General features: G+C 37.1%; 1 protein-coding gene across 1 annotated transcript; it reads right to left on the minus strand.

The window, feature by feature from the left end:
• Positions 1 to 5,352: 5,352 nt before the first annotated feature.
• Positions 5,353 to 18,941, minus strand: LOC106078338 (NXPE family member 1-like). Its single transcript, XM_056034492.1, has 7 exons — positions 18,276 to 18,941; positions 15,929 to 16,559; positions 14,779 to 14,892; positions 14,104 to 14,210; positions 10,945 to 11,046; positions 9,619 to 9,674; positions 5,353 to 7,066 (listed from the first exon to the last, which is right to left on the minus strand). Exons 1-7 carry the CDS (start codon positions 18,407 to 18,409, stop codon positions 6,270 to 6,272), a joined length of 1,941 nt encoding a protein of 646 aa, XP_055890467.1. The 5' UTR covers positions 18,410 to 18,941; the 3' UTR covers positions 5,353 to 6,269.
• Positions 18,942 to 19,297: the final 356 nt, after the last annotated feature.

Consider the following 19,297-nt stretch of genomic DNA (forward strand, 5'->3'; position numbering starts at 1 on the left):
ATATACATGTAGTCTGGAGGCGCGGTGGCTGAGTGGTAAAGCGCCTGGCTTCCAAACCGGGGGTACCGTGTTCGAATCCTGGTAAAGACTAAAAACTATCTACTTTTTAAAAATTTAATATTGTATTCAGTCTATTTATAGATATCTAGGCTTTTTTAAAAAATAAATCTTATCTAAATTGCATCTACACTATTCCAAATTTATATTTTATATCTAGATCTAGTAGGTATGGATCTTAACAGTGCTAAATCAAAAGCTAAATTTAGGTAGATCTACATCCCCATTCTAGTTGGTAACTGTGCTGGGACATCGAGCAGACGTGGCCGAAGTACAAGCTCGATGCCTTGTTCTTTTCTTTTTTTTTTTTCACTTACAAATCAATACCAAAAGATTATCTAAAATCGCTCGTGTGACATATTGTACATATCCGGTAGTTGTCATGCCGCAATGTGTAATATATCTCTTTATCAATAATAGGCTACTAGTTTGTTATTAAGTTAAAAGCAATGCCTGGTCGTGCAGTTAGCGCGCTGGACTAATCAATTCGACGGTCCAGGTTTATACCCTGCTCGCTGCCATCCCCCGTCGTCCAGCGGGAGATTCGGACAAGGAAATAAATTGTTTTTAACTTTGAAGGAACATCCAAAACATGTAAAACTAAAAAAAAACAAGGCAAATGAATCTTTGAAACATTATTACTTCTGGCAATCAAAACAAAATCACGTCTTGAATATTCCTTGCGAATAGGCGGATCCGACTCCAAAGGGGGCCACCTCTGTCACACAAACTCTCTTTGTAATTATTATTTTTTTAAATATTTTTTTATGTACCATGAGATAAACCACGACTCAAGAAGTGCAACTACAAAGAATAGCAATAATAAAAATTGACAAATCTCTATGTATACAGAGAAAGAGAAAGAGAGAGAGAGAAATTGGAAGAGAAAGAGAGAAAAGTGTGAGTTAGAGGGAGAGACAAAAAGGGAGGCGTAGAAAGAGAAAGGAAGAGAAAAGGAGAAAGAGGAGAGAGAGAGAGAGTAAGAAAGAAAAGGGGAGAGAAAGAGAGGAGAGAAAGAGGATTGAAAGAGAGAGAACTAAAGCTAAGGAAGAGATAGATGTAAAGAGAAACTATTAGCAAATAGTAAATGCAATTTTACGGTCGATGCTCTCACTCTACACCACTATTTCAATTCATTCATTCAATTCATTCGATGCTTTGATGTATTGTTCTTTTTTTTTTTTTTTTAAGACATACTTCCTTACAATACATTCCTAAATGTTAACAGATGCCCAGTTTCCTTTCCTGTAATTTTTGATTATTTTAGATTCACTGCAAACAGCTTCTTTCCACTCCCCTCCAGTCAAACAATCCTTAACAATAGACTATTCAGTATTACCAAAATAATCTCTTTAAATACTCTATCCCGGCCAGGGGCGTAGCTAGGAATCATCCATCGTTTGGGGTCCCGGGGGGGGGGACTTCAACTCTATAGGGGCCCCTTCATTTCGTTTTTAATGTAAAAACACTCATTTGGAGGCCCCGCCTCAAGTGGGGGCCCGAAAGGATTTTCAAATTCTCCCCCTCCCTCCATCCACCCTAGCTACGCCACTGATCCCGGCATAAGGTCTTAAAGTTATTGTGTTGATTTAGGTGTTTCAATCGATTTTAGATAGAATGAGTTTCTGTATTTTTTTTTCAACATCTCGAACTAGATCAGTGGTTCTCAAACTTTAATGTTCTATAACCATTTATTACCATAGACCTTATTCATCTAAACGTAAGACACATGGACACCATCGTTACTTTGACTAAGGCTGTACGATTCTGTTGATGTGTTGAAATATAACATAAAATAGTGAAGAAAGTAGTTCGATACAAATTATAAACAAATTATAAACAAATTATGAACAAATTATGAAAAAACTATAAACAAATTATAAACAAATTATGAACAAATTATGAACAAACTCTAAACAAATTATGAACAATTATAAACAAATTATGAACAAATTATGAACAAATTATGAAAAAACTATAAACAAATTATAAACAAATTATGAACAAATTATGAACAAACTCTAAACAAATTATGAACAATTATAAACAAATTATGAACAAATTATGAACAAACTATAAACAAATTATGAACAATTATAAACAAATTATGAACAATGTATGAACAAACTATAAACAAATTATGAACAATTATAAACAAATTATAAACAAATTATGAACAAGTTATAAATTGACACTAGACTAATAGCTGTAAGCAAAGAACCACTTGCTTTCCTATCAAGAAGCTCGAGCTTGACAATTGAATGCCTATTAATTGTTTTTTTGTTTTTTTTTAATGAAGCACAGGGACCTTCTCCAGGTCCTCCCCCCACCCCACTGGTAGCTATTTTGGCCCACAGGGCACTAAGCGTGTTATAAGCATGAAAATTGCGCTATAGAAAATAATTTTTATTTTACATTCCTACCTTAAAATTGATCAGTATGCGACTTGATGAGCAGGAGGTATTCATTGTACATTTCAACATGTATTGCACAGTGGTGCGTGCAGTGTTGAAGTGACCGGGGATGAAGTGACCGGGGTGAAGTGACCGGGGATGAAGTGACCGGGGATGAAGTGACCGGGGATGAAGTGACCGGGGTGAAGTGACCGGGGATGAAGTGACCGGGGATGAAGTGACCGGGGATGAAGTGACCGGGGATGAAGTGACCGGGATGAAGTGACCGGGGATGAAGTGACCGGGGTGAAGTGACCGGGGATGAAGTGACCGGGGATGAAGTGACCGGGGATGAAGTGACCGGGGTGAAGTGACCGGGGATGAAGTGACCGGGGATGAAGTGACCGGGGATGAAGTGACCGGGGATGAAGTGACCGGGATGAAGTGACCGGGGATGAAGTGACCGGGGATGAAGTGACCGGGATGAAGTGACCGGGGATGAAGTGACCGGGGATGAAGTGACCGGGATGAAGTGACCGGGGATGAAGTGACCGGGGATGAAGTGACCGGGGATGAAGTGACCGGGGATGAAGTGACCGGGATGAAGTGACCGGGGATGAAGTGACCGGGGATGAAGTGACCGGGGATGAAGTGACCGGGGATGAAGTGACCGGGATGAAGTGACCGGGGATGAAGTGACCGGGGATGAAGTGACCGGGGATGAAGTGACCGGGGATGAAGTGACCGGGATGAAGTGACCGGGGATGAAGTGACCGGGGATGAAGTGACCGGGGATGAAGTGACCGGGGATGAAGTGACCGGGGATGAAGTGACCGGGATGAAGTGACCGGGGATGAAGTGACCGGGGATGAAGTGACCGGGGATGAAGTGACCGGGATGAAGTGACCGGGGATGAAGTGACCGGGGATGAAGTGACCGGGGATGAAGTGACCGGGGATGAAGTGACCCGGGATGAAGTGACCGGGGATGAAGTGACCGGGGATGAAGTGACCGGGGATGAAGTGACCGGAGATGAAGTGACCGGGGATGAAGTGACCGGGGATGAAGTGACCGGGGATGAAGTGACCGGGGATGAAGTGACCGGGGATGAAGTGACCGGGGATGAAGTGACCGGGGATGAAATGACCCTGGACGAAGTGACCGGGATGAAGTGACCGGGGATGAAGTGACCGTGGATGAAGTGACCGGGGATGAAGTGATTGGGGATGAACCGACCGTGGATGAAATGACCGAGAATCCATCATCGATAAAAGGTTGCTCTGTTTGTTTTAAGCATTAGGATTTATTAAAAGAAATTTCTATAAATGAAATATGAACATAAAACTAAAATGTTATTTAACATTGGTTAGGCCAATAATAGAATATGCATCCTCTATTTGGGACCCCTCACCTCAAGATAACATTAAGAAACTGGAACAGACACAAAATTGAGCAGTGGGATTCATAACAAACGAATATTCACACTTAACCAGAGTAACATCTTTAGTAAAATCACTAAATTTAGATAGCCTTCAGGACAGAAGACTCAAAAGTAAAGTAGCAACTATACATAAAACACTGAACCATAATCTTCAAATACAAAAACAAAATTTAATAAAATACTCTGAAAGACACAAAGATAAAGGCACATTCCTCGTCCCATATGATAGGACAAATTTGTACAAATACTCCTTCTTCCCTAGTGCTATTAGAGCATGGAATGGGTTGCCTGAGCTAGCCAGGAAAACCAGTGACTTGGCAGAATTTAAATCATTGGTTAATATGCATGACTAAATGCATAACGCATGGGACGTAAACATCTTCTTTTTTGAAGTAACGTCTGTATTATATAAGATAAGATAACTAAAAAAATAGCAAACGATTATCCGAAATCGCTCTTCTGACTTTATATAACGGTACATATATTTTTCATGCCACAAGATCTAGAAGTCTCATAATCGACAATAGGTTGTTGGGTTTGTTTTCAAGTGAAAAATTATGATTTTTTTTTACTTTAGAATCAAAAACAAGAAAAGAATATTATTGCGTGAATATTCTTTATACCCCAGTGGCATCTGAGTTTATGTGATAACACAAACTCTCCTTGAAATCTTATTTACTTTAGGATAAAACGCAATAATTTTGTTACATTATTGTCCTAGGGTTACGGTCCAATTGGAAAGATCCCGTTATATCGAATTCATTATATAATTGAAGCTACTTATTCTTGAATAGTTTTTCCAAGAAATTCTTCTTTTTCTTGTATTAAAGTCAAAACAACAAAAACCTAAAGTCATACATTAAGTCATTAAATGCATTTAAATTTCTTTACGACCTTCTTAACTCCGTGGCTGGAGAAAGGAACTTCGACCATCTGAAGTCCATTATCAGCCCCCGCAGTCTACCTCTTTATCGTTGACCGCTGCATCCCTCAAAAGTCGGGGACGTACAACAGCGATCTGGTCATTCTAATTTCACCTGGACTTCTCCGCTCAAGCTGGCACCTCCAAACGCTAATATTTACGCTAACCCTAACCTCCCCATGGCGCTCTGAGCATGCTTTAAGCATGAAAGTAGCGCTATATAAAAGCTATCATTTAATATTTTTTTTAAAGGACTCCAACAGTCTATAGCAGCGGTTCTCAACCTATTAAGCTCGGCGATCCCCTTTTTTACAATCTCACTCTTCGGCGACCCCCATCCACACAGCAATAGAAGAATAGACAAAAACAATCCATATTTTCGATGGTCTTAGGCGACCCCTGGCAAATTGTCAATCGACTCCTAAGGGGTTGAGAACCCCTGGTCTATAGCATCAAGGTAGAGGGCTAAGTATCTGAGAGAACCCCTGGTCTATAGCATCAAGGCAGAGGGCTAAGCATCTGAGAGGTCAACAACTAACGCAGGAATATTAGAGCTGTCTTATAAACAAAAGGGCATTAATACATGAACCATCAGCAGTCAATATGCTGATTTCATTGTACCATTTATCATTATTCGAAGACAAATTACATTAGGGCTTTATAATTCTTCGATCCACCATCGCTATCCCTTCCCTTTTTACATTTTGTTGCGTTAACCCTTAAAGTGCTGAGCTGTTTTACAATGAGTTCATACAAAATGGAATTACGATTCTGATGTTTAGAGGCTAAACTACCACACGCGTTTTAAGGGTTAAGGGATCCTCTTCTATAATTTTATGCTGTCAGTGTGTTTCCCCACCTGTAATGCGCGCTGTTCTATGGTATCGTCAGAAACCCATTGACCTAACGTCACGAAAACTAAATTAGTTTAATAATATATATGATTTTTATTACATACACCCCAAAGAGGCCCATGACTAACGTACAAACGGAACAGCCCTACCTATAACTAATAGCGCGTTTCCATTTTAGTTCCTCTTATATAATTACTTGTAATCGTATAGATTTATTCTTCTCATCTTCATGGTCGACAGTCCCATTTAATCAAATTGGGCCTACCTTGTTTAACAAAGTCAGCCAACCGTTTTGCCTGTAAAAAAAGCTGAATTCTATTTTGTTTCTACTATTTTCATAGATGGAGGAGAATCCATAAATAGCAAGCTTTTTGGCGTATCAGGTGTGCAGAATAAATGTTTCCTGCCAAGCTATGCTTTTTTTAAGAGTAAAACGATATTTTCTTTGCACCTTTTAGCAATGCAGAAATACATTTTTTAAATTAATTTCATTTCTAGCTGTTCATTTGAAACTTAATATTTATCGTAAAAATGTTCGATTTCAAAGTTAGTCAATTATATTTTAAAATATATTTTAAATTAAATAAAAGCCTAGGCTATTGCTATCTTGGTACATATCCTGTTTCATTACATCTAAATGACAGTAAAGTCCTTGTCATTTCCTGTGGCACTCTGTCAGTTGGATGTAGCTCAGCATTCTCTATCGCTAATGTCATTCCCCAGCCATCAAGATAAACTATTTTATCTCTAAGGTCTCGAAAAGTTTCTTGTATCAGCTGTAAGTAAAATTGACCCAAACTGTCTCCTCCTATTGTGTGATTTATGTCCCAGTCGTATGAAGTCACGTGGGGACCCCGGAAAACAAAAAGCACATCCGGGTTTCTGCGTGCAAGGTGTCTTATTGATTCAGCCAAAGATTTGATTCTTGAATGGACGACGCTGAGATGTGATGGTGTCGCATGTAGATAGTAGTGAACAATGATGATGTATTTACCAACAGACGGTGTAGCTGAAATCTGTTCGGCAACGGCCTTGTAATCCAATTTCGGAGTCCAGTAAGTATGCTGATATTTCGGTAACTCATGCGGCGTAAAGGATAATGTTATCCCTGAGTCATTGTTACTACACGTCCCGGCTTTAGGCCATAAAGTATACGACACTCCGGTGCAGTTTGTCATGTCACTAAGAACATCAAATATTCTCAGTGCATTGGAGTCTCCAAAAACCATTATAGTGGTGTTCTTCAGACAGCTCATCGCCCAGGGAGAAGACAATTCAGGCCTCTCACATTGCAGTGATGTCCAGTTCAAATTTGGTCCCCAGTATCCAACAGGTGATGTAAGATTCCAGGTAACATTGAAAGGAGTCAGTGAGCAAGGTTTAAGTTTAGGAGGTTGACCTGTAAAATAAAAAAAAAATTATTAGAAATGTGAACGCTTGCTATTCGCATTGTGCAAGAAACAATATTACAAAATTTACAAGTCACAATGTCCGTATCAAGTCATATATGTGTAAGTCACAATGTCAAGTCAAATATGTGTAAGTCACAATGTCAAGTCAAATATGTGTATGTCCCAATGTCAAGTCAAATATGTGTAAGTCACAATGTCAAATCAAATATGTGTTAGTCACAATGCCAAGTCAAATATGTGTTAGTCACAATGTCAAGTCAAATATGTGTAAGTCACAATGTCAAGTCAAATATATGTTAGTCACAATGCCAAGTCAAATATGTGTAAGTCACAATGCCAAGTCAAATATGTGTAAGTCACAATGTCAAATCAAATATGTGTTAGTCACAATGCCAAGTCAAATATGTGTTAGTCACAATGTCAAGTCAAATATGTGTAAGTCACAATGTCAAGTCAAATATATGTTAGTCACAATGCCAAGTCAAATATGTGTAAGTCACAATGTCAAGTCAAATATGTGTAAGTCACAATGCCAAGTCAAATATGTGTTAGTCACAATGTCAAGTCAAATATGTGTAAGTCACAATGTCAAGTCAAATATATGTTAGTCACAATGCCAAGTCAAATATGTGTAAGTCACAATGCCAAGTCAAATATGTGTTAGTCACAATGTCAAGTCAAATATGTGTAAGTCACAATGTCAAGTCAAATATATGTTAGTCACAATGCCAAGTCAAATATGTGTAAGTCACAATGTCAAGTCAAATATGTGTAAGTCACAATGCCAAGTCAAATATGTGTAAGTCACAATGTCAAGTCAAATATATGTTAGTCACAATGCCAAGTCAAATATGTGTAAGTCACAATGTCAAGTCAAATATGTGTAAGTCACAATGCCAAGTCAAATATGTGTAAGTCACAATTTCAAGTCAAATATGTGTAAGTCACAATGTCAAGTCAAATATGTGTAAGTCACAATGTCAAGTCAAATATATGTTAGTCACAATGCCAAGTCAAATATGTGTAAGTCACAATGTCAAGTCAAATATGTGTAAGTCACAATGTCAAGTCAAATATGTGTTAGTCACAATGTCAAGTCAAATATGTCTTAGTCACAATGACAAGTCAAATATGTGTAAGTCACAATGTCAAGTCAAATATGTGTAAGTCACAATGTCAAGTCAAATATGCGTAAGTCACAATGTCAAGTCAAATATGTGTAAGTCACAAAGTACACGTTGTGCAATCCAAAGTTTACACATTGTTTTCCGGTCTGGTTCAATTCGACCGAGAGCAAAGTGATCGGTTGTTTTAACTATATGCTTCAAACAATGTCATGATGTTTACTGTCAGGGTAGGGGGGGGGGGAGAGAGAGGTTATGGCGAGAGTGAATGTTCTTTTCTTATTTCGGTATGATAGTCATATCCCTTTGATTATGTACTCCCAGGTCCAGGTTATGAATGTGAATAGTCTTGCACGTGTTATGAGCTGAATGGTTTAGTCTTCATTGAATGTGCGAGAGAGTGTGTTAGTGAGGTCTTGTTCCCGGTCCAGGAAGGTTGGAAGGTCGCTTCCTAGACTGGTGTTTGTGTATTTAATAATCATTGAGAGTTGTCATTATTTGTGCTGTATCGGTATTAAAGTATTATTTGTATTTCCATGGCTATCTGGAGTTGAAGTTAAATTTAATCTAGTATTACTTTATTGTTATTTTGTAACCCCTAACGAGCCTAACCAGCAAGAAGAGAACCTGACATTCAACTGTCCAATTCATGATAGCTTGTGAAAAAGAAAAAAAAATGTTCTAGTGATTAAAAATGGTAGAGCCTAGCCTAACGAATGAAGCCTATCCCACCTCTCTACTGCCACTACAGTAAAAAAAAAAAGTAAAGTTCCCCTTTCAGACCTTGTGGTCTGTAGGGCAGATGATATAAAGGTCATCTGTTTCTGTGGCCTACGGTTAACAAGGGTGTCATGTGTCCAGCACAACGACCAACCGCCTTTACTTTCCCTAACTACTGTCAGGTACCCATTAGTCTTCACCAGGATTCGAACCCCGGTCCTCGGTTCGAAAGCCAAGCGCTTTACCTCTCAGCCACCGCGCCTCCACTACCACTACAGCCCCTTCAGAATGTGGAAGATCTTTATGCCCCATCATTATAGCTTTACTTTTACTAAGAAGTGGCTTCAAAGGCATAAAGTGTTCAAAGACTTATTAGGACTTGTGGACCAGAACAACTCTATGTGACACTACAAGGACCATTAACTCACTTTCCCCATAATTTATACGTTTGTAGCTCGTCTTTTCTAGAATTCCAGAAACTTCCATTCTAAATATTTCTACTAGCTATGACCTAGAAACTGACGTATGCGACTTGTTTCCTGACCTCTTTTTCTAATTGATTAATTATAATTAGCACGCGCTTACTCCTGTGACTTTCTCTCTGACCTGGCCCCGTTTCTAGAATAAATAGAATGAGGTCACAGTATTGATTCGTGACACAATACGATGTGTATGAGGGGGGAAACAAGACGTACCTTTTTCCTCAGAGATAACGTTTATACTGTGTGGGATGGTACGTTCCAAAATGTGCCTACAAATAAACACAATGATGAAATAAGTGGCTATTCTAAAAACATGGTTAACAAAAAATAAAAGTAGTATAGACATAATTTATATCAAAATCGTTAATATGTTCAGAATAGTATCTCCCATTTCTATTGTGTCATTTAATCAACGTAGCAAAAAAAAAAGTTTTAAGATTCAAGACACATTTATGTACCTAGACAGTATCTGTCTGTCTGTCTATGGCTGTCTGTCTGTGCGTCTGTCTGTCTGTCCGTCCATATCCATCCATATCCATACCATCATACCCCATCCATCCATCTCTCCAGCCCTCTATCACTCTATCCATCCATCCATCCATCCATCCATCCATCCATCCATCCATCCATCCCTATCTATCTATCTATTTATCTATCTATCTATCTATCTATCTATCTATCTATCTATCTATCTATCTATCTTTTTATCTGTCTGTCTGTTAGTCTGCCTAACAAAAACAACATATTGTCATCGATAATAAGAAACAATCACTATTAGGTCTTTAATCTAAGAAATGGTGAGAGACATCGACCTATTCATTCGCAGGCTTACTCTATCGATGAAATATACATGTATGAACTTTTTCTTAATTTTTTTTTTCAAGAAAAAAAGATTTATCTGTCCATTAATGTCAGCAATTCTTCTCTCAGAATTGCCACTCAGGCATAGATCAACTAGGCAGCCGACTAAGTCTCCAATAGGTGGAAGCCTCGCATAGAATTTAAAAAAAAAATTGAGAACAATGCGAAACTTGGAGCGGATCTCAAACGTAGTAGAGCCCTACCCCTCTATGTTTTCTAATCTATCTCTAATATGGAAATTACGATACACGAATTTCTTTATTTGTCAATATAGACGTAAACGGGCAGGTTTTTAATAAATTGAATAATTGAATTTTTTCGCTGTTTCTTTTTTCTTTCTCTGCTAAATTTCATCCGAGCCCCCAGATTTACTTCACCTAGGGTTCCTAATTATCCAAGGTAGACCCTTCTTCTAAATCTTATGCTCCAGCTCAAAAAATTTCTGATATTCTTTAGTTAAAGTCGAGCGTTGTTGTGTAAATATTATATATATTATTTCGAAAACATTTCTAACTATTTCTTCATTTTTTTCAAGCCATCTGTTTCTCTATCTTAGGCATTAAACTGAGACATTGGTGTTCCTTTGATTAAATGCGCACAAAATGTATCAGTATTTTTCTTAAACTTTATTATTCTTTAAATAATTCTTTCAAAGCTATTTTCAAATATGTGTGTTACCGTGTTGGAATTTTATGGATTAAGTCTCTCTCTTGCAATGTCACGTTCTTGGGTTGTGTCATGGGACCCACAGATGTAGCTGCAAAGTCATTGCAAGTAAGCCTTAAACAAAAAAAAAATTAACAAAATATTTAAAAAAAAGACATAACAGAAAGAACTTTAAGTATGCCAGCTCTGGACAACCCAAGTACTAGTGAACAAGCTACATAGTCCGAGATGGCGTACAATAGAAATGGTTATATCTTGGAAGGAATCCGTCAAGGCCAGAAGTGTCTCACAACACACGCGCGCACAAACTGAAAAGGCAATATAAGCCAAAAAGTAGTATACCGTAGAATGGGACGCTGTTGTTGTCAATTAGGCCAGAGGTTCTCAAAATGTGGTCTCCTCGGACCCTAGAGGTATAGAGAGACGAACATAAGGGGGTCCGCAGACAGATGCAAATTATACATAATAAAAATACCTTTGCATAAAAGTCGGTTTATCCAATCGGATAATTTTAATAATAATTAACTGGCCACTCATTAGTGTTTAAAACATCCATTACATACTATTTAATGACGACCTAAACCAGAGATTTGAAGACATTTTTCACTTGGATATTCCCGACGGAATATTGAACACTTAGCGCGTGAACAAACAAAGATCCCTATCACAGATAAGACCATACAATTTATGCTAATACAGGAGCAGGCAATGGCGCCCGCAGGGTTTTTTGCAGGGGGATGCAAGTTGTCACCTATCGCTCAAAGTCGAGGCTTCAATTTTATTATTACGGAGAATACAACTGAAAAGAACAGCCCCCCCCCCCTTTTTAGCCCACCACATATTAATGCAATATTAAGAGCACTGTAAATAACTCTTTCATGAAAGAAAATTAACATGTGAACAAACTATTCACTGTACAAGTTGTTAAGTTTATGCGTGTGACCCTTGCCTTTCTACCGACATCAAACAAGAACTGCAAACTTTGAATTGGGCTGCCGAAACTGTCAATAACTTTACTAATAGTTTGCTTCTCGTCGCGATGGACGCTTATCGAATTAAGATAGGGAAATTAAAGACGTATTTTGCATTAACTCCAGAAAAAGAGTTCCTCAGCATAGTCAAGTTGGTTTTTGATTATGTCATTAATGTGACCACTGATGTGCTGTTGTGAGGCCACAGCGTTAAGTTGGACGGACTGCAACGTCAGGAAAACCGGTTCAAGTACAGATGAATAATTGACGACAATTAAAAAAAAACAAATCAGAAACACATGAGATGCAAGCATTGATTACACACGTGCAGTTTGTCTTTTGCTATTTTAAGATCCACCGAACAGTCAGAGATCTTCTTAAAGTTGTGACTTAAACCGGATTTGTATTTCTCAGTCCATTGTGACTCACACAAAAGAGGTTAATTAACACCAACACTGTCTAGGGCTCTCTAGACTGTACATAATGTATTCGCTGACAATGACGTTACACACCAGGCAGTGCGTCTCACTGAACAGCTGGGACACAACCAATGAAGTCTGCTCGAGGAAATAAAAAGAGCAAACAAAAAACATTGATCTTGTTATCACATATGGCTGGCTGCCTGGTCGTTCGGTTTGCGCGCTGGACTGTCGTTCGGATTTATGGACGGTCGAGGGTTCAAACCCTGCCCGCTCCCATCCCCCGTCGTCCTGCAGGAGGTTTGGACTAGAAAGTAAACTATCTTCAACTCTGAAGGAACATCCGAAACATGTAAAACATTTTACAAAAACATTTCATTTTTTTACAAACATATGTATTTAAAATGAGGTTGTAGCACCAGGGCCGGATTTACGAAAGTGGAAACCCAGAGACAGGATTTTATAAGTCCCTACACATTTTTGGAAAGCTCTAATAAATATTTCGTATTCTATTTATATCGAACAACATCCCATGATTTAAACGAAATAAGCAGAGTAATAGTATATTTAATCCCATTTGCCTTTTTTTGTTTCGAAAAAAAAAATTAATAGTAGTAAGACAGACTAAAAACGCAAAATACCTAGGTGTTATAATAAATGAAAAGCTGTCATGGAATCCCTATATTGATGAAACTATAAAAAATCAAACAAAGCATTAGGGTTTATTAAAAGAAATTTCTAAAAATCAAATAAGAACATAAAACTAAAAAGTTATTTAATCTTTGTTAACCCAATAATAGAATATCCATCCTCTGTTTGGGACCCCTCAACTCAAGAAAACATTAAGAAACTTGAACAGACAAAATAGAGCAGTGAGATTCATAACAAACGAATATTCACATTTGACTAGAGTAACACATTTTGTAAAATAAATTTACAAAGCCTTCAGGAGAGAAGACTTAAAAGTAAAGTAGCAATTATACATAAAACATTGAAACATAATCTTCAAATACAAAAACTAAAATTTAATAAAATACTCAGAAAGACACAAAGATAAAGGCACATTCCTCGTTCCATGTACTAGGACAAATTTGTACAAATACTCCTTCTTCCCTAGTGCTATTAGAGCATGGAATGGGTTGCCTGAGCCAGCAAGGAAAACCAATGACTTGGCAGAATTTAAGTTAAGTATTTGGTTAAGATGCAAGACTAAATGCATGACGCGTATATTTATGTTCTATTGTTAGTTTGACTAACGAATTGATACCACAGGATAGGGAGATTATTTAATGTTATTATTATTGTTAATATGTATATGTATTCGATGAACTGATAGTTATAAAGATATAGTTAAATTCTAGGTGTCACTTACAAAGACCGCATCACGAATGAAACAGGAGTAATACAGCGATTGGACCCCCCACGCTGACCTGCTAACCATTGTCAATAAACGTAAACTCAAGCTCCAAGGCCACATCGCAAGGTCCTCAGGGCTCGCAAAGACCTTCCTTCGGGGAACAGTACCAGGATAAAGATGACGAGGAAGACACAGAAAGCGATGGGAAGACAGTGAATTACATTTTATCAAACGCTAGACAGATCTTGTGTGGTGCCCCAATGGTCCTTCAAAGTAAGGGATAGGTGAAGGTGAATTTAAATGTGAACCTGGCCAAACTGATGCTATTGAATGATTATCTAATATATATTTAATTGTTTTGTAAAGGGGGAATCTCTAAATCATAACCATAACAAATAAAACTTTTCCCTTAAAAAAAAAATACCTTGTATCAATTGGTTTTCCACAGTAGAAAGACTGGCCAGACAAATGAGTCAAGTTACAAACACACGATCTGCCAATAACATTTGGTAAGCTCCAACAAATGGTGGTCTGGAAATGAAGTACCAATTAACAAAAAATTCAAATCTGACGAATGACGTATGAGATTATATGCTGATCTACACTAATGATAGCAAAGAGGGATAGGGCTCTACTACGTTTGAGATCCGCTCCAAGTTTCTCATTGTACTCAATTTTTTTTTTTTAAATTCTCAGTTTCCTCTCAACTGACCCCTACCTCAACGTGACCCAACAAACAGCAAGCTAAATAGGAATCTGCCTCTAAGGCGTCAAAGTATAATAATGCTCATTAATGCAATACTACGATCAATACAGTGGCGAATCTAGGGTGGGGGAGGAGGGGGAGAATTTGAAAATCGCCAGGGGCCCCCACTTGAGGTGGTCCCAAATTAGTGTTGTTGTTTTTTTACATTAAAAATTAATAATTACGCAAAATGCAGGGGCCCCCAAAGAGTTGAGGCGCCGGGCCATCAAATGATGGAAAATTTCTAGCTACGCCCCCGATTCAATACCAGTTAATTTAAAAGTATTCAAAGCAATAATAATAAGTTTGTGTGTAATCTTGTGATATAAAAATGTTGATATTATTTAAACTTACTTCCTGTGTAGAGTTTTTGATGAAATTTCCGTAAATATATCTTGAAACAGACAGCTGAGCTTGATGCATGGTAGCCCTCATGTACTCACGTGGATACATGACTGCCACATTGATCTTTATAAAATAGTTTTAACGCTATAAAACGAGGTTAAGTGAATAAATGTTAACAAGCATTACTATCATACAAATTCTTAACACAAAAAAATGATCTAAAAACAATACATAAACCAAATAAAATACTAAAAAAAAAACAACCCCACAAAGACTGAAAGATAAAGTTACATTTCTTATTCCTTGAGCCCATCTTTCCCAAATGCCATTAGGGCATAGAACGGGTAGCTTGGATCAGCCAGGAAAACTACTGACTTATCAGCGTCTAGGTCTATTATTATAACAGATGAGCGGATAGACATATCTATACGTGCAGGATGTATTTATCTTATTTTTAGCGGCCCCCGAAAAGGGAAAAGACGCTATTAGTTTTGTGTGAAATTTCTGTTCGTCTGTCCGTCTGTCCGTCCGTCCCGTTTAGATCTCGTAAACTAGAAAATAGAGTGAAAATCCGACATCACAATATTTTAGACCATTCAAAGTTCTGATGCAACGGCTACTTTTTTTTTCTGAAAGCGAAAAATATAATTTTTAAAATCAGTTATGCAAGCAGTTTTTTAAAGAGAAAAAGCTTATTAGTATGCCTTATAAATTAGACCTAATTTAAAACGAATAGTAATAATATAAACTACATTTTCCTGAACTTTCAAAGTAATCACGCAATCGGAAGACATCAGTTAGGCCAGGAGAGGAGCGGTAGCTGAGCGGTAAAGCGCTTGGCTTCCGAACCGGGGTCCCAGGTTCGAATCCTTAGGTACCTCTGAGTCCACCCAGCTCTAATGGGTACCTGACACTTGTTGGGGGAAAGTAAAGGCGGTTGGTCGTTGTGCTGGCTACATATCTTCTGACGGACATGTGGACTGCTGTGTGTGATGTATTTTATTATATGGAAACGTCATTAAGTTGTAGGAAAGAGGCTTTAAGTACATCAAACTTATTTAAACAAGCTGTGGTAGAAACGTTTCTGAATAATTCTAGTATTGCTATTAATACATCAATGGGTGGTTAAAAAACAAAGTAAAATATGAATTAATCTTACCTGGATGTTGCCTGGCCAAAGGCAGTGTCCAGTTAACAGGTAACTGCCATTGTTCAAATCTGTTACATGACCCGAAGTTCTGAACTGTTTCTCTGACTTGCTGACTAACCACATTCTCACCTCGTCTCCTCCTCTGTGTCTCGGGTGGTCGTAGCTGTCCACCAGGTCCACGCGTCCATTAATGACGTCACCAATGTCACAGCGGACTGTGTCGTTGTTCATCCCAAACATGGTTATTTTCGATAATTTCATGTCCGGTAACTGCTTCATATCTTCCAACGGGGGATAATTCAGGTATTCTTTTTCAAACTCATATATATACATCCCATCTTTCAGAAAGGGTCTCACAATAAAATTTCCTGCAACAAGGCGTTTGTTCCAATCTCCGTTGGTGAAGCTAAAACAGTCAGAAGCGTTATCACTTCTGTCGCAGGTGTTATTGCAAGAGTCGCTCGTCTGATCAGAGAAAGCCTTCACAGCATCCTCCCAACTGACCCTACGCCAACGTGACCGAGGAATAGTGTCTGATGTGTTCCGAAGCTGGTAGCCAGTAAAATTAAAACCGTTTTCGATGTCTTCATGTAAAACTTCGACCGGACTTAAAGATGTCCAATAACTTTCTTTCCAGTTTCTGTAGGGTTACAAAATAAAAAAAAAAAAAACTCTTTTCTTTGTTCGGGAGGTAGACAATTAATTAAACAAAATGTAACTTACTGTTGCAAAGTTTGAGAGAAAGTAGTTTAAATATATTATGCAAGCAGTTTTTTCATAAAAATACACCACTTTTACAACTATTCGCTAATTATAGTAACAAACAACGGAGGCTCTTCAGTTGGGGAGATAGCCATATTCTATTTTTAACACATTTATGCACATGGTTTTAGATTTTTGTCCTTTTTTTTTTTACAAATGTATTGCTAAGTTACACACATTTACACACACACACAAATTATTACTTTTTTTAAAGAGAAAAAAATATATTTAGTATGCGTATAAGTTGGACATAATTTAAATCAACAATTAATAAGTAGCTTTTCATATTATCGTGTGATCTTCAGCGCTGTACTAGAGCTATACAATACCTAGCTAAAGGAATAATTTTTTTTTTTGGAAATTATTTTTCTTGAGGATTTGAATAAGAGATTTACTCTTTACAAAACAATTAGATCAATTAGATATTCATTATAAGACAATAATTAGGCCAGGTTCACATCTAACTTCACATTCAATTTCACCTATATATTGGTCTGCTGGACCGCTGGGACACCACTCAAGATCTGTAAACTTTCTTTCTCCATTCTTCTCTGTTATTTGTCTTTGATAGAATTTCATTCTGATGTTCTTTCTGAAAATATTGAAACCTGCCTTTTTACCTGCCTGGGTGGACCACTTCGGGGGCAGATTTTGAGTTTGTGTTTCCACACAATTTGTAACCTTGTTTTTCATGCAGCTAGGATAAGAAATGTTTATACTGTTTCTTTATAAATTTTATTGAAACAATGTCAGATTAAAAGCCCCTGTTAAAAAGTCAAAATATAGATGTTGTGAACACCTAGACATTATAAGAAATTTCGACAAATCAAATAAAATTAACCTTTGGTTAGGACACTAATATAATATGCATCCTCTGTTTGGGACCCATCAACTCAAGAAAACATTAAGAAACTGGAACAGACATAAAATAGAGCAGTGAAATTCATAACAAACGAAAGTGCACATTTGACTAGAGAAACACCTTTAGTAAAATTACTTAGTTTAGAAAGCCTTCAGAAGACATAAAAGTAAAGTAGCAATTATACATAAAACACTGAACCATAATCTTCAAATACAAAACCAAAGTACTCAAAAAGACACAAAGATAAAAGCACATTCCTTGTTCCATATGCAAGGATACATTTGTACAAATGCTCCTTCTTCCCTAGTGCTATTACAGTATTGAATGGTTTGCCTGAGCTAGCCAGGACGTAATCATTCATTTTTTGAAGTAACGTCTGTATTTTGCAATTTAAGATAAGAATTATTTTTTATTAGATAAATGTTTTTTTAAATAAAATGTATATTAGCTTCGCGTACATTACAAAAAATAAATATATCACATGTTCGTTTATTTGTAGATAATATTTATTACTTAGATGTGTATTAAATAAAATGTATATCTCTCCATTTCATACGTATACAGTGTTTATTATATAAAATAAATATTAGATAAATATTTTTTTTGATAAACGCACACTAAATTAATTTTGCATTAGAGATTTTATGAGTAACAGTATAATATTTTACTAGTAAGTTATATCAATTTGTATTTATCTCTGTCTTTGAAGAGTTATTTCTAGGCGTTACTTACATGAGGTATGGATATAAGAAAACAATGGAAACAAAGATGATACTACTCAGCGCCAACCACTGTCTCTTTGTTTTAATAAAATCCAATTTCTTTAGCAATGAGAATGAGTCACTTTGATTTGTTTGAGAACTCATGGTAGCAGGCTTTGGTGTTTCCAAAAAATACACTTTTCATGCCAATCACTGATTGCTTAGAAGTAAGCCCCAATCTTGTGGCTTGTCGGTGTCCTGTAACAAAAGGTTTTAGGCAAGTTCTACTTCCAAAACGAACTAAGAGAAATAAAATGGTATTAATGACAAGTAACACTAAGTCATTGTTGTGTATTTTATTGTCAAGGCGTTAAATAGTCTAGAATGAAAACAGAAATGTATGTAACTTTGTATAACTTGAATATTGCACAAGATAACACTTAGGGACACTAAACTTAGCTGTAAGTTCGAACTTCAGTTGTCCATTCTATATTATTTCCAGAAGCTTATAAAAATAAAAATAAAATATCTTGACATTTGGTGACCCGAAATGAAAACACCAATATAAGAAGAAAATCTGTTTTACTTAAATATTGCACGAGATTGCACTTAGGGACACTAAACTTAGCTGTACTTTGCAAGGGTCAGCTGTCCATTCATTACTATTTCCTGAAGAACATTTCTCCGAACCATGGACGCGCAGCAACTTCGGATTTTTTTCACATTTGTTTTCTAACTCGGTGATGTGACAGACGATGCGCCCTCAATATTGTAGGTTTAGTTCATTTATTTCTCATTCACAATGTATTCATAAACACTTGGTTCTCTCCCATTGGTTGATAGAAGGAGCGGAAACTAGTGACTGTTGATCACACCCTAAGTCATTTGCTTATTTATAGACCTAATCGATATCCATGTTGGTTGCCAATGTTTATTCTGTATATAGTAGCAGGTTTAATCATTTCTCTAGTTTGTTTGTTCTAGAAATGAGAATACACAATACAACTTTACCATTGCTAATTGCTTGTCATAAAAAAAACAGCACTGAATATC

Source organism: Biomphalaria glabrata, chromosome 7 (genome assembly GCF_947242115.1).
Source record: "Biomphalaria glabrata chromosome 7, xgBioGlab47.1, whole genome shotgun sequence".
In the NCBI taxonomy this organism is placed as follows: domain Eukaryota; kingdom Metazoa; phylum Mollusca; class Gastropoda; family Planorbidae; genus Biomphalaria; species Biomphalaria glabrata.